The following is a 19,170-nucleotide window of genomic DNA, read 5'->3' on the forward strand; positions in this document are numbered from 1 at the left end:
GGAAGGTCAATCATGGTTAATCAAAGATTGGTGGTCAGCGCTAAACCATATGCTATAAATTTTTTAACTAAATATGAAAAAAAAGTCAAGGTAATGTAAGTGCTTTCGAAGAAATAAAAAATTAATTTCGAGACTCGGATCATTGAGTAGCTTGCTTTTTATAAAATCATTTAATTCAATACCATATAAAAAAGGCAACCTTAATTTAACAACAAGAAAGATCAAGAAAACTCGGATAAAGTTTCTAAATATGAGTTAGTTTTCTAAATTTAGAATCCATAAGATTTTAGACTCGGGTTTAACAATTTACCCTTCAAACTATATGAAAACTATGAAAAAAACCAAGATGAAAGTATCAACAAGTCCTTAAATAGTTTTAAGATTTTTTAAACTTAAAGATTACATGATCATTACACTGTGCTTATAAAACGAAAAAATCCAAGAAAAAAAAATCGTAACTCAATTGATTAGATTCTAGATTTGTTCTCTAGAGTTTACTAATTCAAGTCTCAAAAACCTCATGACCACTAGAGGCTTATATGGTCGTTAATTTCAGGGCCTGTAAGATTAGTCGAAATATACATAAATTAATCCGAACATTTACATTAATAATAATAAAAAAAACAAAAATTTAGCCGCATTTAAATAAATTCAATGTGCCAAAAGCACAAAAAAACCAAGCCACCCTAATTAAATCAATAATAACTTATAAATCCCATGAAAAGTCAGCTTTGTCTTTTCTGATAAAATGGTCAAACTTTTCAGTCCTCTATTTCAATGACTAGCAATTTCTCTTTTGAGCTACAATATTTCCCCCCACAAATCTTAGTTTATGTTAATAATAATTAATCAATATAATATAATACAATACAAGAATATACGATGTCTAGATTTTCGTGATGAATCACAAGAGCTTTGTTCAGTAGAACTGTAGAAGACGGAGGAGGTTGTGAAGGAGAGATCGAATCCAACTAATTCAGCTAGAGTCACGGCCGATGACCTCCTTTCGATACTCCAATCATCAAGGAACAAGAGCTTCACTGAAAAGAGACCGAGTCTCAGATACACAAGTGAAGTAGAGGCAGAACCGTAGAAGTGTCGAATGTCGTAGCATGATCACCTGTCCAAAATGAAACGGCAAAGTCGCCGTGACAGAGGGTCGAAGTGTAAATAAAGGTATGTACCATGAAAAATAACACTTCACTGATGGCCAACGAAAAAATTGAGATGCTTCGTGCTCTCCAGAGAAAATTTATAGCTTATATCATTGTAGAATTTTTTTTAATTTTTTTATTTAAAAATATATTAAAATAATATTTATTTTTAAATTTATTTTTAATGATGAAAGTAAGTTTTTTAAAAAGTGTTTTTTAAGAAAAAAAATAACTTTGTTTGGGGTGAGTGTGAGTACAAACCGTTTGACTTGAACAAAAAAATCTAACTAATTTTTTTTTAAAATTTTTTTATAAATGAAATTATAAAAAAATTCCAAAAAGCGTTCAGATCAATTAACTACGGGTATCGTAAATAATTTAGTTAATTTACTCACTCTCCACTGACAGAAAATTAAGGTTCTGATTTCACATAACCAGCTTTCCCATTCAAAACGCAAAACAAAAACAAAAACAAACCCTGAAGTAAAAAGTGTTAATATTCATCCTTCTTTTATGAAAAAAACGAATAAAGTATTCTGGCAAAGACCCAATCTTTTTTTCTCAATCGTTAGTTTGAAAAGAGAAAAAAAAAGAACACTTCCTTGAGGATCCCATTCATTCCCTTCCAAAAATACTTGCCAGAAGGCTAAAAATCGTACCTCTTCAATTCAGTGTTTCTTCCACGTCTAAGAGCAACCGGGTCCAAAAAAATTCAGTCCTAATAAGTTAACAACCCTTCAAAGAGGCCAACCCCACCTCGAAAACATAGCCCTCTCGATCAATGTAATGCAATAGAGTCATAGAGAGAGGGGGCTCGTGTTTTTTCTCTCTTACATATACCTATAGGTATATATATTGATTGATGTAGATATAGATCTGCCATGGTGATTTGGTTTTGTTTTATAGAATTCTTAGAATTGTAGTGAGGTTTCAAAGATGACTGGAGGTGGGGAAGCTTCCCAAAAGCGAAGCCCCAGGGAGTTAGCATGCCATGCTGGTGCTGGTGCCTCCGCAGGTTTGCTTGATAAAGCTCAAGACTTTTGGTTGATAATGTTTTGTTTGTGATTTTAATTTGTGGGTTTTATGTCTAATTCAAGAAATCACAAGAATTTTTGTTTGTTGGTTGGTGCATGCAAGTTTAGGTGATTAAAGATTGGATAATTTCTGCAAGATTATATAGTTGATTCTTCTTGCAGGTGTTATTGCAGCCACGTTTATGTGCCCATTGGATGTGATCAAGACAAGGTTACAAGTCCATGGCTTGCCTCTCAATTCAGGTCAAGGAGGTATGGAAGATTTTGTGCCCTTGAATATAATGTTTTATGGTAATCCTTTGAAAAACTATGAATTGGTCAACTTATAAGCATCTATGGTGCACATTCTGGGGATGTGTTCTGCGATTGAATTGCTTTTTAGATATTTAGACGAGTAAAGACTGCACCTTTTTAAGAAACAGAAGGCTAAATAGCTTTGACAAGGAACCTAATAGGAACATGAACCCTGATTTTTTGTTTATGACTAAACTGAGATAATGAGTGGTAATATTTTTTTACAGGTGCTTGTTTGTTGGTTTATGATAAATTTTTGGTTTTAAGTACTAAGGCAGTCCATAAAGTGTTACGATTATGTCATCTGTTTCAATGGGAAACTTCTAACTTCCTTCCTCCATCTTCTTGACCTTTTCCCCTAAACATGCATGCATTGTCTTCCCTAATTGTCCTACGCAATCATTATTAACTGGTAATTGTGACATTCAGAGTATATTGGATTGCCATCATTCCTTAGATGAACTAGAAAATATGATTATTCTCCAAATACCAGATGGATAGTGCAGTTTCCTTGCTTATTGATTTAAACCCATTCTTGTGCTCTTCCGTGCCCTCTATGCTCAGGTAGTATCATCATCTCAAGTCTTCAACACATTGTCAGAACTGAAGGTTTTAAGGGATTGTATCGTGGGCTCTCCCCAACAATAATGGCACTTCTTCCGAACTGGGCTGTGAGTATTGCCTATGTTGCTTTATAATTTTTGAATTTATAGATAGATGCTTGAAAGACACTAGGGTGCTTACAATGTGATTAGTTGGGCTAAAATGTAATGTCTATGATCTAGGACTTAAAGTGTGGATTTTCTGAATCCACCGTGTCCCAAGCTTGCCTCTTTGGTTCTTCCTTGTGTTCTTGTGGAGAATTTTAATGTTGGGGAATAGGAAATCTGGTTTTATTTTCCAATGAATGGAAAATAATTGTTGACATGTCTGCAGAAAGAAGACAATGATCAATAAGAAGCCATCACCCTATCCATGTTGATTGAAAAATTATATAATGAAAACACCCTCTAAATTCCAGGGCATGAATTATCTCCGGGATTGATCAAAGGGAACTGTGTTAAATTACTTTTTTTTTCTGTCAAGACAAACACATGCAGAACTACCACCTTATGTGCTCTTCACATTTCCTGTAATGACAAATGTGTTCATTTCATTTGTAGGTGTATTTCACAGTTTATGAGCAAATTAAAGGCATCCTTTCAAATGGTTGGTTTTTCTAAGAGTTTCTTACTTGAAAATTATGCGTTGGTCTTCTTTTGAGTTCACATGAGAAACCACGTTCTATTAATAATCTCTCTGAGATTGAAGAATGTCAAGTACTGTTCTTATTTTGATTTATTCTAAAATCTTATGTCTCATATTGTAGAGGATGGGGATAGCCAGCTCTCAGTTGGTGCAAACATGGTAGCTGCTGCTGGTGCTGGGGCTGCAACATCCATTGCAACAAATCCATTGTGGGTTGTGAAAACCAGACTCCAGGTAAGTCAGCATGGTTATGAATCTGATTTCCTCTGAATATGTATACTTGTTAAGATCACAATGGTTCTATAACATGTCAACTATAATTGCTGCCTGCTAAATTGTTGAAGGCTTCTATCAAAACTTCACTGTAGTTTTTGATTTGACAAACGTGTATGCACATGTTTTTAGTGGAATGGACTTTCTAGCTGCACTTGGTTTAAGCTGCTGCCTTGCCAGAGTTCATAGCTGAATTGGGACAACCATGTCGCTATATATTTAGTCTCGCAGAAGTATCTAAACCAGGTCATAACTGGAGAGTGGGTGGAGTTATGAGGATCAAACTCCTCATCAATTCTAGCCATCTTCAAACTTCAAAATAAGAGAAGAAACTTCAGTCAACACTATTTAACATTATGTTTCCCTTGTATATTTAGTTATTCTTAGATCCTAAACAGTCAATGTGCATGACCATATTGTGTTAGAGAAGAAACTTTCTTTTCTATATTCTGATTAGCTACGATGCCTGATGATTCTTTGCTTGGATGTCCGGGTACTCTGATATTTCATGTGAACAACAACTGTTACTCTGCATAGCTTATAATCGATTAATAATTGTTGCACCATTGCTGTTCCACTTTAGATATTCATCTGTTTTTCTTCTCTTTTAGACGCAAGGAATGAGGCCAGGTGTGGTTCCTTACAAAAGCATACTTTCTGCTTTGAGGCGGATTAAACAAGAGGAAGGCATGCTAGGCTTGTATAGGTCTGGTGTAAACTCTTAATTTTGATTCAGCTTTCTTGATTAAGCTTTTAAATGCTGAAGGAATTGATGTGAAAGTACATTTCTGTAATAGTTAAGCCCCTTTATGTTTGTAATGTTTTGCAAGCATTTGTACTATTGTTTTAAGATGATTAGAAAATCTTCTTCTCATGATTTGGTTTCATAATGCTGCATTCTTTGTTTGAAACAGTGGGATTTTGCCTTCTTTGGCTGGGATAAGTCATGTTGCAATTCAATTTCCAGCATATGAAAAGATCAAGTGTTACATGGCAAAGAAGGGTATTGTTTATTATCTTATAACAGTCCAACTTCTGTAATTATATTCGAACAGCTCTGATTATACTATTTTGAAGTTCTCAGGTAATACAACTGTTAATAATTTAAGCCCTGGGGATGTCGCAATTGCCTCTTCAATATCCAAAGTACTTGCCTCTGTACTGACTTATCCACATGAGGTACGCTTTGACATGGCACTTTACTCTAGTGAGGTTTTATCTCCCATGAATACTCCATCCCCTTCCTGTGTGTGTTTGTCTATTGTTATAATATCTTAATGTCAAATACCAGGTGGTACGTTCAAGACTTCAAGAGCAAGGGCAGCTCAGAAATTCTGAGGCCCATTATGCCGGTGTTGTTGATTGCATTAAGAAAGTGTTCCAAAAGGAAGGTTTTCGTGGATTTTACCGTGGCTGTGCAACTAACTTAATGAGAACGACTCCGTCTGCTGTGATTACATTGACCAGTTATGAGATGATACACAAGTTCTTCAAGGGCATTCTGCTTCCTGACAAGAAGCATTCACATGCCCAGACTAAATCCGATGACCATGCCAAACCTCAATAGGCGATCAAAGGAAATGTTAATAGTAGCAACACCGTTTCGGGGCAATCATAAACCCAACCAAATAAGACTCCCTCTATTCCTTTGGGAAACAAAGAGCAGCTACCTGCTGCGCACTGATTGGTGCTGTTTCTTTACAACATCCCTGTTGGGGAAATTCTCAACAGAAAATGAAATGGACAAGTTAAACGTGAAGGTAATAAAAAAATGCAAAATTCTCTCGCCAAAATTTTGATTTATTTTTTGGTAAGGTAAGGTAAGGCCTAAGTTGGTTGATTCAGTCTTTTTTTTTCCTTCCTGTTTTCCGTCCTCAGGCCGTTTATACCTAGTTTAGTTTTCAATGCCTGACTTCCGCTTTGGACGTTGGGGATGATCGAAGGATTTAATGATGTGCATTCGTGGACCAGGCATTTTAGATATTTCCATCCTGTTAACTTTACTTAGGGAGGCAAAAGGATATCATGGTTAGATTTGGATGAGCAGGTGTTTAGAATCTTGACTTGTAGTGTATGCATATGTATATTTCGCTTGTTGTCATGCTTGTAATTTGTTAGTTCTTCAGATCAATTCGAGAGTAGAGTTTATTTAAAACAAGTTAATCTTGAGACCAGATAACAATAACAGCATCAATATAGCAGAGGGCCAGGAAGTTTCCTGTTGGCAAAAACGCTGCAAAATTATAGAACACAGAATGCTAAAACGAGGCTATCAGACTAATCATATATTCGGTGAAAGATGGGGACCCCAAAGTAGTTATTGTCCCCTTCCGGGTCTGATTTTGAAGAGGGGTCTGAAGAAGCATTTGCTGAATTGACGTGAGAGGAAATGTGTTTTCTCTGGTGTCGATGCCACCGGATGAAAAATATTGACACCAAAATTATTAATACCATGAAAGGGGGACTCCGAGACCTGCAGTTGAAAAGAAGAGTACTGTACTTTTAACTTGAATATATCCTTGGAGGAAACTATTTTACTGGCAGGGGGTTTTTCATTGAATGTTGTTGCCGAAACATATGCAGAAGAGAAATTGAAATGTTGAGGAGGTAAATTACCTAGTCCGAGCTTCAATCTCAATTTTTTGCTCTGCAACACAAATAAAAAAGGAAATATGTTATTAGTGCGAAACTTAAAACTACGAATTTATGCATGCTTAGCCCAATCGAACTCTCCAATATTTAACATGCATAAAAATCAGAAAAAAAATATAATTAAGAGCAAGGAGGACCTGCTTATGAGTAATATGGGATTTTGTGGCAAACTAAATTCTATTCTCACGACCCATAATTGTAAACCAAACCCAATAAGCTAAAATCAATTGCATAGAAGTCAGGAATTGAGTGGAATACCAGATATAAAGGATAGTAGGTCTAGTAAAATGTCTTAAAGGTCCTCAGGACTATATTGGGTCGTAGTATACAAATATAAACAAACTTTCATGTATTTATCTCTCCTTATTTTTGCTGTGTCCATGCATATCATACCTTCAATTGAATGGATGCATTTGCTCTGTCCTTCGATGAATTATGACAGTGGTTGTTTATGAATTTGAATTTGAATTTGAATTTGATCCGTGAGGAGGTCTTGGAGGGGAAGACAAGTAAGGTTTCGGCGGGAATGGCAAGGACTCAAGACTTCCTTGCAACATGTCTACCACTCTAGACATTGGTGGGCGATTTGAGGGGTCGGTTTGTATGCACCACAAGCTTGCCAAAATCATTTTTCTTGCATTTTGTTCCTCCACTTCATTGCCAGCCCCTCGAAGTTGAAGTTCTTCACCTATTTCAAGACGCTTGTATATCCAATGTGGAAAATAGATCTCACTGGCATTATCAACTCCGACGCGAAAGTTTTTTTTCCCTCCAATCATTTCTAACACTAGCATCCCATAGCTATAAACATCAGATTTGTGAGAAACCCCTCCAAAATTTCTACAAAATACTTCGGGGGCAATGTATCCAGCAGTTCCTCTTGCACCCAACATCGATACGATACTCTCTTTACTGGGGCATATTTTAGCCAGGCCGAAATCAGAAATTTTAGGACAGAAGTTTTCATCTAGAAGAATATTATGAGGCTTTATGTCAAAATGTAAAATCCTTGTGTTGCAACCTCTGTGCAAGTATTCTAATCCTCGAGCAATGCCAACTGCAATTTGGTATAATGTTTCCCACCTCAATTTAGGTTGTGCCTTCGAGAGATTTTCTTCATATATGTGCTTGTCAAGTGACCCATTAGACATGAACTCATAGATTAGAGCTCGTTTAGGACCCTCAAAACAGAACCCCAGAAGAGTAACAATGTTGACGTGGGAAGTCATGCCGATGCTTGAAACTTCATTTACAAATTCTTCTCCATTACTCTTTGATTTCTTCAGGACTTTAACAGCAACAAGACGACCATCAAGTAAATTGCCTTTGAAAACACTTCCATAGCCTCCTTGGCCTAGTTTCTCTTTGAAGTTTTTGGTCATTTTCTTAAGTTCTGAATAACTGTATCTTTTTGGTGCCAAGGTTCCATAGTTCCTCAGAAAAACTTCCATACTTTGACTTCCTCTGGGTTTTCTCCAACAGGAAAGGAAGTGAATGGATGAGTACTTTCTAATGATGACGCAACAGATTGTAATTATAAGAACTCCAATGCTGATAACTGTAGTAAAAAAAGAAGATGAGGAAAATAATGCAGTCTAAGAATGAGTCATTTAAACTATTTTTGAAGAATGTTTCTTCCTCTAGCAGTGAAGAAAAGTTTAGTAAATCACGCCATCTATGCATATGTGCTGCTAGACATTTAGAAGAGGTAAATTACCTAGTCCGAGAGTCAATCTCAATTTCTTGCTCTCTGCAACACAAGCAAGAAAAGGAAATATGGCATTAGTGCAAAACCTACAAGTTAAAACAATGAATTTATGCATGCTTTGCCAAATCGAATTCTCCAATATTTAACATGCACAAAAATCAGCAAAAAAAAATCAGAGCAAAGAGGACCTGCTTATGAGTAATATATCCTTGGAGGAAACTATTTTACTGGCAGGAGGTTTTTCATTGAATGTTGTTGCCGAAACATATGCAGAAGAGAAATTGAAATGTTGAGGAGATAAATTACCTAGTCCGAGCTTCAATCTCAATATTTTGTTCTCGGCAACACAAATAAAAAAGGAAATATGGTATTAGTGCAAAACTTAAAACTTCGAATTTATGCATGCTCTGCCCAATCGAAGTCTCCAATATTTAACATGCACAAAAATCAGAAAAAAAAAATGCTTAAGAGCAAGGAGGACCTGCTTATGAGTAATATGGGATTCTGTGGCAAGCTAAATTCTATTCTCACGACCCATAATTGTAAACCAAACCCAGTAAGCTAAAATCAATTGCATAGAAGACAGGAATTGAGTGGAATACCAGATATAAAGAATAGAAGGTCTACTAAATGTCTTAAGGTCCTCAGAACTATATTGGGTCGTAGTATACAAATATAAACAAACTTGCATATATTTATCTCTCCCTATTTTTGCGGCGTCCATGCATATCATACCTTCAATTGAATGGATGCATTTGAGGTTTCCTTCCATGGTGTGATCACATTCCCCTCTTTGCAAATAACAAAGATAACACAGAGGCAATACTGACACTTCAATAGAGAAGGTAGCTGTTAACAGCCTGAATATGTCGCCATAACTCTCGGTATTATTCACTGGAAGCTGAAGAATTGAACAGGTAGGTGGAGGACTAGGCAGACTGGTGTTGCGAGTATAATAGATGCTGAAATTCTTGCATCCTGTATAGTTCAATTCAAGACGGTGAGGAAAATTGACACTAGGGTCACATTTGAATAAAGTTTGGGTGGAGATTTCTTGAATAGAGAAGTATGGGAGACTTGGTGGAAGACTCAAATTGTTAAAGGAATCGCATGAATTGGAATTCAAATGTCCCCTTAAATCTTTATCAGTGATTGACATAGTACCAGCCTGAGAGATGCTGTGAAGTTCAAACCATTTTCCTCCCCTTACTAGTTGGATCCTTTGAGAATCTTCGTTACAACCATCCACCACAGAGGGACCGCATATCTCAGGACTTGTGTTGTTGGTAAATGGGAACCGGATTTCTCCGAGCTTTCCACAATTGAAAGGCGGACACTTCTTCAAGGGCCAGGCATCTTCTTTGGAAGCGCAAAGAAGCAAAGGGTGAAAGAGGACAAAGAAAACTAGCAAAGGGACGGGAGCCATCCCCGAGCTCCCAATTTTAAGAAACAAAATGGAGACACCAACAAGATCAACTTCTCTTGCTTGAACTCTGTCTTGGTGTCTCTTCAAAGTACATATAATTCTTTTTCTGGCAACACACGTCAGTTGACTTGGAAACTGGAGTAGGAAGACTAGTAATTAAGATGGACAGCAGGTGGGGCAGCCCTGCGAAATTTACATGTTAGATATCGTCTGTTTGGTCGGTGATAGCACCAGCCCAGTAAATTTGCACCTGGTCTTTGAAAGACTCCTTCCCGCTGGCTAGCAAATCAAAGAGAAGTTGACCTATTGACTTTTCAAAGTCTTCTTCCCAAATACCACGCAATATGAACAGAGACTTCTTTGCAGCTTGTTATAAATGCCTGCATGTGCAATAACAAGAAAGCGAAGCATAGGGTTTCGCTAAATTAGATAAGGACCCTGCAGTAACAATGCAATAAGGCATCCTTCTCAAAGAATGGACTCCATTAGACGGCCCCTGAGCTTACTAGATGCCAAGGATGGAGTTCTAGGGAAGATTAGAAATTGGTGAGAGAAAAATGACACATTAAGCGTCCAAGGAAAGTTCAAACGTGGAGGAGGGATCATAGAGGCAGAGGTGTAATTCATGGGTCATAGTCATCTCTAAAGTTAAAAAAATAATAATATCAGTGACCATGAGTCCAAAGGTGATGTTTCAATTACTTCCATTCCATGGGCATTCTACGTGGAGGGATCCAAGGAAAAACCTTTCTACAAGGAAATCAATTTGTTGCGTGGTAATAACTAGACAGGGGTAGCGCTACACCACCGGATAGCTATTTTTTTTTTTTTAACGTTAAAAAAATATTAAGATAATGTAAGCGTTTTTAAAAAAGTAGAGAAAATTTAAACCTTGAGATATTGACTCCCTGTCCAGAGGAGAATATAAATACTATAATTCTAACTAAAATAAAAAAATTAAGTTTATAAAAATAAAATACTCAATAATAATTAAATTAAATCCATTAAATAAAATTTAATTAATAAATTTCTATTAAAAATTCAAATAAATTAAACCAGAATATAAATTAAATCTCAATCTTTTAATTGTTTAAGCTATCATTTGTTGATGATCATATAAGTGGGTAAACCGTGTCTAAAATATGTTTTTCTCATTGTCTTCTTCTTTTGTTTCATGGAAAAAAAACACCATTTTGCTATATAAAGCCGTTTGTGAGTGTACAATCTAAGAAAACAAAAGATTTATAATTGGATCTTATAATAGTAGGCATCAGTCATACACCATGAGTTGGTATTAAGTTTCAAAATGTCTCCATCCCTCCATGACCAGTTAACAGAAAAACTAGATCTTCTAGTGAAGTTAATATGTATCTGGACTCCATTACGGATGATGTATTTGCCTTTACATCATAAAAACTTTAAACCAGTAATCGGCGGAGATTTCATCTTTTCATTAGGATTAATTTGTCGTCATCGTAGATCGGTCTTCTATATTTTTTTTAACAGTCAGATGACTAAAAAGCCCATAAAAGCAAAAAATGTTAAGCTATCTTTCAAGAGTATTTTTATTTTTTAAACTTAATAAAATGACTAATATACCTTTTTACATATAAAAAAAATATTAACAAACATCTAATGGCTTTTTTATATTTTAATCATGTTTTTTTTTTTATAATCAGGTTGGTTTAGAAGTTATTTAATCATTTAAACTACATAAGGATTAATCTTTAGACCAGATGACAATATCAGCATCAATATATATAGCGGAGGGCCAGGAAGCTTCCTGTAGGCAAAAACGCTACAAAATTATAGAACACAGAATGCTAAAACGAGGCTATGAGACTAGTTATATATTCGGTGAAAGATGGTGATTCCTATCATACCAATTGAAGTGAAAATTTAATACAAGGGCGCCAAATTTAGTTTTAATGGAGGAGTGGAAGAAGCATGACATCTCCCACAGGCATCTTCACTGTCGAGCTTCTTTTTTTATTAAATTTATTTCTTGCGTGAGGTTGCCCTCATCCTCTGCCTTTTCTTCCCATGTTTTGATCGGGTCCCATACCCTATTCTCACTCCTACTAGTCCAATTAACCCCCTTTCACTTTCTCCTGCACACCTTCTAAAGTGTTCAACACTCAAATTCAGCCTGACATTTTCATTTCAGGCTGTCATTCTTGCACCACACACCACTTTTCCACTGCTCATCTTTTTTCCTTCTTTTACATGCTATTCTCCGCCAGCAAAATTCAATATGATGCTTCAGGGCAACAAAGATAAATAACCGTGTCAAGAAGCAAGCTTTGGAGAGAGAGAGACTTCCTCACTACCAATTATTTATGATTAAAAATCTTCTAATTCTGATATTATTTTTGAGGGAGTATTTAGAAGAATTAAACACCTGGGACCTATGAAAAACAGAACGCCACTCCAATCCGATGTATGAAACTGAATGCACCAATATATTTGATCTGAAATAAATAAAAGAAAACTAAGAAGGGAGGAAGAAAAAGGTTAACTGTAATCATAACTGAATTTGAGAAATTCAGTATTTCATTTGCATAGTTAAATCAAATTACCCCTCTACATCCCTAACTCATATCGGCAAATAGAAACACTCCCTCTTTCTCTCTCTTTTTTTCTTTTTTTTTAACCCAAAAAAATTGGATTAATACCAAAGTTATTTACTAGCACTTCAGTAACAGTAGAAAACCCCTGACATGGCAGTTAAAATCAAATTAACATTGAAGTTCCTCAGTCTCCGGGATAGCAACAAGCATAGGCCGCCAAGCTCTCCTCAAAATAGACCGGTGTCTAAGCCCGATCCAACCGGGTCTAGGCGAACCCGGTCCATCTCCTAAACCGTTAACTTTCATCCTATACACGTCACACTTACCTCCAAATCCTCCTCCAATCACATCTTCCATCTCTTTCCCTCTCTTCCCCTCTTCTAATTCATCATCAAACGACATCGCCGAAGATATAAACAAGTCCTTCAAAGTGTCTCTCTTTCTCTCCGGCAACGGCGCCACCGGGTGAATCGGCGGTAGCTGTGGTTCCTGGCGACGAGGAGAGCGGCGTCCGAGGAGCATCCGGAGTGTGGTTTTACGGCGCTGGGGGAGGTGGACAACTGGACTCGTTCTCGGGCTTCGTGTTGGACTCTGTGCAACGCCGCATTGTGTTGCTAGAAGCTTGAATTTCTGCAACGTCGCCATTGTTGGCAGGTTCCTCCCTCGTTGTCTCTTAATTTGTTCGCTCTCTATATCTGATTTGCCTGTCTATTTAAGTTACCTGAAATTTCGGTGGAAAATTTTGAATTTAAAATAAAAATAGGGAGTATCTATCACTATCAGTGTGATGGTAATAATGATGTTTGTGTGTTTGTGGTTTTGCTTGGAAGAAAGAGGAAAGGATCAGTTTTGGAAATCTCCAATTCTCTACTTTAGTTTTCTTAAAGTGCGTGCTTCCTTCCTTCCTTCCTTCCTTCCCTCCTTTGAATGGAATATCTTGGAAAATGAGAAAATTATGTTGTCTTCATAGATTAGAAGAGGGCTTTGGAAAAGTCTGTCTTGTCCTTTGCCTTGCTTTGTAGAGATCAAAGAATCAACACATGGACAAAATCTAAAGAAGACAAAACTAGATATAAATAGAGAAGAAATATGAACGGGACATATTTTTATATTTTTTTTACGGGTGATAAGTTTTTTTTTTATTTGTCTTATTCATGTATGTTTGTATCATCAAATAAATTATTTTAGAAAAGCACGTCCTCCTCGCAAAAAGAAGAATTCTTCTCCCGGCCTCCCTAGCCCCTACATTCAAACCTTAGATAACAATATGGTATCTTCAGTTTCCAATTGGCTTGGAGATATATGCCTTACACTTATGAATAGAACTTGCCATGACCAAGCATTTCTAGCTCCTCTTCCGTTCTCTATCGACCACTATTGGATCAACCTGTTGTGGAGTAGGAGCATCAGTGGAGAAATCTGTTCGAATATCAGGGATTTAATTTGCTTGTAAAACATAACCACACAGTTCTAGTTTTAGGAGAATGATGGTAAAGAAACAGAACATAAATAGTTCAAAGCATTTGGAGTTCTGGAGGAGCCATGGGATGCACAAATTGTATTGAGGATATTTTCGAGGTGTAAATTAAAGAAAAGGTATGCAGTTTTCTGGTCACCAATCTCTCTATTGCAGTTTGGACATGGATATAACGGCCAAAATATACTAATAAAGCGACACAGTTGAAATATTAATTGCTGACATTAGGTGTAGTAGAACTGCTAAACCACTGATCAGTTGTGGAATTCGATGACAGCGGTGACCGGATATTCTTTAGCAATGCAGCCACATCACAATCCGGAGGTTCCTTTTTCTTTGATGCATCGTTATCACCATGCTCCTGTTCCAGATTCCCCAACTCATACCCCCCACTCTCCATTGCTTTTAGTTCCTTTAGCACCTCATTCATACAAGGTCTGATTTCCTTGCCCTGCTGCAAGCATAAAAAAGCCAACTCTGCAACTGAAGTTGTCATTCTTTTAATTTCCTCATCTGACTTGTACCCAAGATATGGGTCAATCAACTCATCAAATGCACATTTTTGAATCATGTTCATTGCTAATGTGGCCAAATTAATCTCATGCTGATTCCTAGTCATATCAACAGCAGGCATTGATGATATGAGCTCAATGAGGACAACACCAAAGCTATAGACATCACTCTTAGCTGTCAGCTGGTAACACTGATGGTATTCTGGGTCAAGATAGCCAGGTGTTCCCTGTGGAGCAGTTGAGATGTGAGTGGCATCGTTGGGGAACAACCTGGAAAGCCCAAAATCTGCAACTTTCACACAGAAATTGTTGTCAAGAAGGATATTGTTCGTTTTTACATCCCGGTGAATGATATCAGTTGCATGCAGATAAGCCAATGCGCTAGCCGTTTCTATGGCAATCCTCATTCGAATAGTCCAAGTTAGTGAACCAGATTTGGCTCGATCATGATGGAGATGATCTGCAACTGTGCCATTGGGAATGTATTCATAGACAAGGAGGAGCTCGCGGCTGTAGCAAGAAGTACACCCATAAAGAGACACAAGATTTTTGTGGCGCAGGCGGGTAAGGATTTGAATTTCATTCATGAACTGCTTTATCCTCTTACGATTGTGTTCATATAGGCGCTTGACTGCAACTTCCCGCCCATCTCGGAGTTTGCCTGTCGAGATTGATAAATAAAAAAAGAAAGCCCATAAATATAGTCGCTAGCTTTCTTTCTTTCATCCTTTGTTTTTCAGTTAAGAAAACCTACCGTAATATACAGTTCCGAAACCTCCGTCACCAAGTTCGTGTTTGGAATCGAAGTTGTTTGTGGCTTCTTCAAGTTCAGAATAGGAGAAGATGGGGACCCCAAAGTAGTTAGTGTCCCCTTCCGGGTCTGATTTTGATGAGGGATCTGAAGAAGCATTTGCTGAATTGACGTTAGAGGAAATGTGTTTTCTCTTGTGTCGATGCCACCGGATGAAAAATACGGACACCAAAATTATTAATACCATGAAAGGGACTACGAGACCTGCAGTTGAAAAGAAGAGTACTGTACTTTTAACTTGAATATATCCTTGGAGGAAACTATTTTACTGGCAGGAGGTTTTTCATTGAATGTTGTTGCCGAAACATACGCAGAAGAGAAATTGAAATGTTGAGAGGTAAATTACCTAGTCCGAGCTTCAATCTCAATTTTTTTCTCTCTGCAACACAAATAAAAAAGGAAATATGGCATTAGTGCAAAAGTTAAAGCAACGAATTTATGCATGCTTTGCCAAATCGAATTCTCCAATATTTAACATGCACAAAAATCAGCCAAAAAAAAAAAACAGAGCAAGGAGGACTTGCTTATGAGTAATATGGGTTTTTGTGGCAAGCTAAATTCTATTCTCACGACCCATAATTGTAAGCCAAACCCAGTAAGCTAAAATCAATTGCATAGAAGACAAGAATTGAGTGGAATACCAGATATAAAGAACAGTAGGTCTAGAAAATGTCTTAAGGTCCTCAGGACTATATTGGGTCGTAGTATACAAATACAAACAAACTTTCATGTATTTATCTCTCCCTATTTTTGCTGCGTCCATGCATATCATACCTTTAATTGAATAGATGCATTTGAGGTTTCCTTTGTTGATTTTACAGTCCCCTCTTTGCAAATAACATTGATAACAGAAAGGCAATACAGACACTTTAATAGAGAAGGTAGCTGTTAACAGCCTGAATATGTCACCATAACTCTCGGTATTAGTCACTGGGAGCTGAAGAATTGAACAGGTAGGTGGAGGACTAGGCAGACTGGTGTTGCGAGTATAATAGATGCTGAAGTTCTTGCATCCTGTATAGTTCAATTCAAGACGGTGAGGAAAATTGACACTGGGGTCACATTTGAATAAAGTTAGGTTGGAGAATTTTTTATTATAGAAGTATGGGAGACTTGGTGGAAGACTCAAACTGTTGAAGGAATCGCATGAATTGGAATTCAAATGTCCCCGTAATTCTTCATCGGTGATTGAAATGGTATCAGCCTGAGAGATGCTTTCAAGTTCAAACCATTTTCCTCCCCTTACTAGTTGGATCCTTTGAGAATTTTCGTTACAACCATTCACCATACAGGGACCGCATATCTCAGGACTTGTGTTTTTGGTAAATGGGAACCCGATTTCTCCGAGCTTTCCACAATTGAAAGGCGGACACTTCTTGAAGGCCAAGCCATCTTCTTTGGCAGCGCAAATAAGCAAAGGGTGAAAGAGGGCAAAGAAAACTAGCAAAGGGACGGGAGCCATCCCCGAGCTCCCAATTTTAAGAAACAAAATGGAGACACCAACAGGATCAACTTCTCTTACTAGAACTATGTCTTGGTGTCTCTTCAAAGTACATATAATTCTTTATCTGGCAACACACGTCAGTTGACTTGGAAACTTGAGTAGGAAGACTCGTGATTAAGATGGACAGCAGGTGGGGTAGCACTGCGAAATTTACATGTTAGATATCGTCTGTTTGGTCGGTGATAGCACCAGCCCAGTAAATTTGCACTTGGTCTTTGAAAGACTCCTTCCCACTGGTAGCAAATCAAAGAGAAGTTGACCTATTGACTTTTCAAAGTCTTCTTCCCAAATACCACGCAATATTAAAGAGACTTCTTTGCAGCTTGTTATGAACGCCTGCATGTGCAATAACAAGAAAGCGAAGTACAGGGTTTCGCTAAATTAGATAAGAGCCCTGTGGTAACAATGCAATAATGCATCCTTCTCAAAGAATGGACTCCATTACACGGTCCCGGAGCTTACTAGATGCCAAGGATGGAGTTCCAGGGAAGATTAGAAATTGGTGAGAGAAAAAAGACACATTAAGCGTCCAAGGAAAGTTCAAACGTGGAGGAGGGATCATAGAGGCAGAGGTGTAACTCATGGGTCATAGTCATCTGTGAAGTAAAAATATATATATATATATATATATATATATATATATATATATATATTAGTGGCCATGAGTCCAAAGGTGATGTTTCAATTACTTCCAATCCATGGGCAATCTCTGTGGAGGGACCCAAAGAAAAACCTTTCTACAAGGAAATCAATTTGTTGCATAGTGATAACTAGACACTAGACAGGGGTAGCGCCATACCACCGGATAGCTCAATTTTTTTTTTAACGTTAAAAAAAATATTAAGATAATATAAGCGTTTTTAAGAAAGTAGAAAAATTTTTATACTCGAGTTATTTACTCTGAAAAAGAAAAATATAATATTATAATTTTAATTAAAATAAAAAATTAAGCTTATAATACATTAAATAAAATATCTAATAATAATTAAATCAAGCACAACAAATAAAATATAATTAATAAATTTCAATTAAAAACTCAAATAAATTAAATCAAAAAATAAGCTAAAACTCAATCTCTCGATGATTTGAGCTATTCCTCATCTATAATTGCATAAATAATATCTCAGATATAATGTTTCTACTATCATTTTTTATACCATTTTGATATCTAAAGTCGTTTGCCAGTGTACAATTTAAGAAAACAAAAGATTTATCATTGGATCTTATAATAGTAGGCATCAGTCATACACCATGAGTTGGTATTAAGTTTCAAAATGTCAGCATCCCTCCATGACCAGTTAACAGAAAAACTAGATCTTCTACTGAAGTTATTGTGTATCTGGACATAGATTGTTATTCATTGAAACACTATAGTGATGTATTTGCCTTTACACCATAAAAACTTTAAACTAGTAATCGGGGGAGATTTCATCTTTTCATTAGGATTAATTTGTCATTATCTAATTAATTAGAAATAGATCGGTCTTCTATTTTTTTAAAAGTTAAATGACTAAAAAGCCCATAAAAACAAAAAATGTTAAACTATCTTTCAAGAGTTTATTCATATTTTTATTTTTTTAAGCGCAATAAATAACTGATATAGTTAGTGGCTTTTTTATATTTTCATCATAGTTTTCTTTATTATTATAATCAGGTTAGCTTAGGCGTAATTAAAAAAATGGTTGACATAGCATTCCACGTGTCAATGTGTGGGTTATTCCCGTGTTATTTGGGCTGTGCGTGCAATGGTGTTTGGATGCAAAACAATTGCTTTTGGGGCGGCTTTTGAATTGTCTTGGTGCCCCCTTCATTCTTGGTCGTCGTGTGTAGCCAACGAGCTTCTGGTTTGGTATCAATGATCTTTTTTTCTTCTTCTTTTCTCTCTCTCACTTAATTTTCTTGCTTGACCCTCTAAATTTTCAAAGTAGTCTTCAAATTTGTTTTTCATTTAGATTTGGTCTATTTTTTATTCCTATTGATTTAATTTAAAATAATATATAGAATTGTGAATTTTTTTCAATTGCATTCTCCTTTAAGTTTTTTAAGTTTTTATGATTTCATCCTCCAATTGTTTCCTATAAGATACGATTCTTATTTTTTTATTGATTTTTTTTACTTTGACAAATTTTTTAGATTAATATTTTTTTTATTTTATTCTTCAACATTAAATTTGTTGAAAATTGATCTTCTTGATTGAGCCAAGATCTAAGATTTTATGAGTAATAAGTTTAGAAAATTAGCCAAGGTATAAGAGATTCACCCGAGTTTGCTTCTTTTTTTTTTTACCTTTTTTTAAGTTTATGTTTTTTTAGTTTATCATTTGACATTTATTTAATTGGAGATTAGGCTCCATTATTTTTTTTTTGTTTGCTTTCTATATGAATTTTCACTTGTTTTGAAAATGACTCGGGTTATCTTGAGTCTTTTTTTGTCGTTTTTTGTTAAATTTAGCTTTCTTATAGAAAAATATTTTTATTAAATTAAATTAATTGATTAGACATAAGCAT

At 36.2% G+C, this 19,170-nt stretch overlaps 4 protein-coding genes across 6 annotated transcripts; 1 reads left to right on the plus strand and 3 right to left on the minus strand.

The window, feature by feature from the left end:
* Nucleotides 1-1,613: 1,613 nt before the first annotated feature.
* On the plus strand, nucleotides 1,614-6,134 carry LOC133697871 (nicotinamide adenine dinucleotide transporter 2, mitochondrial-like). 2 transcript variants are annotated; one of them, XR_009842949.1, is made up of 10 exons: nucleotides 1,614-2,169; nucleotides 2,351-2,440; nucleotides 3,047-3,153; nucleotides 3,646-3,691; nucleotides 3,852-3,964; nucleotides 4,615-4,709; nucleotides 4,918-5,006; nucleotides 5,088-5,182; nucleotides 5,295-5,763; nucleotides 5,882-6,134. XR_009842949.1 is itself a non-coding variant. In XM_062120683.1 (9 exons), the coding sequence occupies exons 1-9, from the start codon at nucleotides 2,091-2,093 to the stop codon at nucleotides 5,568-5,570; spliced, it is 990 nt and encodes a 329-aa protein (XP_061976667.1). In that variant the 5' UTR covers nucleotides 1,614-2,090; the 3' UTR covers nucleotides 5,571-5,796. The 2 variants fall into 2 exon arrangements, 1 of the variants encoding a protein (XP_061976667.1); XM_062120683.1 differs by lacking the exon at nucleotides 5,882-6,134 and having other exon boundaries at nucleotides 5,295-5,796.
* A 13-nt stretch (nucleotides 6,135-6,147) lies between these two features.
* On the minus strand, nucleotides 6,148-10,308 carry LOC133697870 (LEAF RUST 10 DISEASE-RESISTANCE LOCUS RECEPTOR-LIKE PROTEIN KINASE-like 2.1). Its single transcript, XM_062120682.1, has 5 exons — nucleotides 9,099-10,308; nucleotides 8,373-8,405; nucleotides 7,049-8,213; nucleotides 6,620-6,650; nucleotides 6,148-6,476 (listed from the first exon to the last, which is right to left on the minus strand). The coding sequence occupies exons 1-3, from the start codon at nucleotides 9,787-9,789 to the stop codon at nucleotides 7,105-7,107; spliced, it is 1,833 nt and encodes a 610-aa protein (XP_061976666.1). The 5' UTR covers nucleotides 9,790-10,308; the 3' UTR covers nucleotides 6,148-6,476; nucleotides 6,620-6,650; nucleotides 7,049-7,104.
* A 1,995-nt stretch (nucleotides 10,309-12,303) lies between these two features.
* On the minus strand, nucleotides 12,304-13,004 carry LOC133697872 (uncharacterized). Its single transcript, XM_062120684.1, has one exon. The coding sequence runs from the start codon at nucleotides 13,002-13,004 to the stop codon at nucleotides 12,528-12,530; it is 477 nt and encodes a 158-aa protein (XP_061976668.1). The 3' UTR covers nucleotides 12,304-12,527.
* On the minus strand, nucleotides 12,304-16,698 carry LOC133697868 (LEAF RUST 10 DISEASE-RESISTANCE LOCUS RECEPTOR-LIKE PROTEIN KINASE-like 1.1). Of its 2 annotated transcripts, XM_062120679.1 has the most exons (6): nucleotides 15,934-16,698; nucleotides 15,506-15,538; nucleotides 15,103-15,363; nucleotides 14,060-15,009; nucleotides 13,671-13,746; nucleotides 12,304-13,080 (listed from the first exon to the last, which is right to left on the minus strand). In XM_062120679.1, exons 1-5 carry the CDS (start codon nucleotides 16,619-16,621, stop codon nucleotides 13,705-13,707), a joined length of 1,974 nt encoding a protein of 657 aa, XP_061976663.1. In that variant the 5' UTR covers nucleotides 16,622-16,698; the 3' UTR covers nucleotides 12,304-13,080; nucleotides 13,671-13,704. The 2 variants fall into 2 exon arrangements, with proteins under 2 accessions (XP_061976663.1, XP_061976662.1); XM_062120678.1 differs by having other exon boundaries at nucleotides 12,304-13,746.
* Between the last annotated feature and the right edge of the window lie 2,472 nt (nucleotides 16,699-19,170).

The sequence above is a fragment of the Populus nigra genome, chromosome 6 (genome assembly GCF_951802175.1).
Source record: "Populus nigra chromosome 6, ddPopNigr1.1, whole genome shotgun sequence".
Taxonomy (NCBI): Eukaryota; Viridiplantae; Streptophyta; class Magnoliopsida; order Malpighiales; family Salicaceae; genus Populus; species Populus nigra.

What these genes read in the sequence shown, in the direction of transcription:
- LOC133697871 (XM_062120683.1), top strand. Translation starts at nt 2,091, where the DNA reads ATGACTGGAGGTGGGGAAGCTTCCCAAAAGCGAAGCCCCAGGGAGTTA. An exon ending in TTGTGAAAACCAGACTCCAG is followed by an intron (nt 3,965 to 4,614) that starts GTAAGTCAGCAT and finishes CTTCTCTTTTAG; the next exon opens with ACGCAAGGAATGAGGCCAGG. An exon ending in GGCATGCTAGGCTTGTATAG is followed by an intron (nt 4,710 to 4,917) that starts GTCTGGTGTAAA and finishes TGTTTGAAACAG; the next exon opens with TGGGATTTTGCCTTCTTTGG.
- LOC133697870 (XM_062120682.1), bottom strand. Translation starts at nt 9,789, where the DNA reads ATGGCTCCCGTCCCTTTGCTAGTTTTCTTTGTCCTCTTTCACCCTTTG. An exon ending in ATGCATCCATTCAATTGAAG is followed by an intron (nt 8,406 to 9,098) that starts GTATGATATGCA and finishes CTTGTGTTGCAG; the next exon opens with AGAGCAAGAAATTGAGATTG. An exon ending in GAGATTGACTCTCGGACTAG is followed by an intron (nt 8,214 to 8,372) that starts GTAATTTACCTC and finishes TTTTTACTACAG; the next exon opens with TTATCAGCATTGGAGTTCTT.
- LOC133697872 (XM_062120684.1), bottom strand. Translation starts at nt 13,004, where the DNA reads ATGGCGACGTTGCAGAAATTCAAGCTTCTAGCAACACAATGCGGCGTT.
- LOC133697868 (XM_062120679.1), bottom strand. Translation starts at nt 16,621, where the DNA reads ATGGCTCCCGTCCCTTTGCTAGTTTTCTTTGCCCTCTTTCACCCTTTG. An exon ending in ATGCATCTATTCAATTAAAG is followed by an intron (nt 15,539 to 15,933) that starts GTATGATATGCA and finishes TTTGTGTTGCAG; the next exon opens with AGAGAAAAAAATTGAGATTG. An exon ending in GAGATTGAAGCTCGGACTAG is followed by an intron (nt 15,364 to 15,505) that starts GTAATTTACCTC and finishes TTTCAACTGCAG; the next exon opens with GTCTCGTAGTCCCTTTCATG.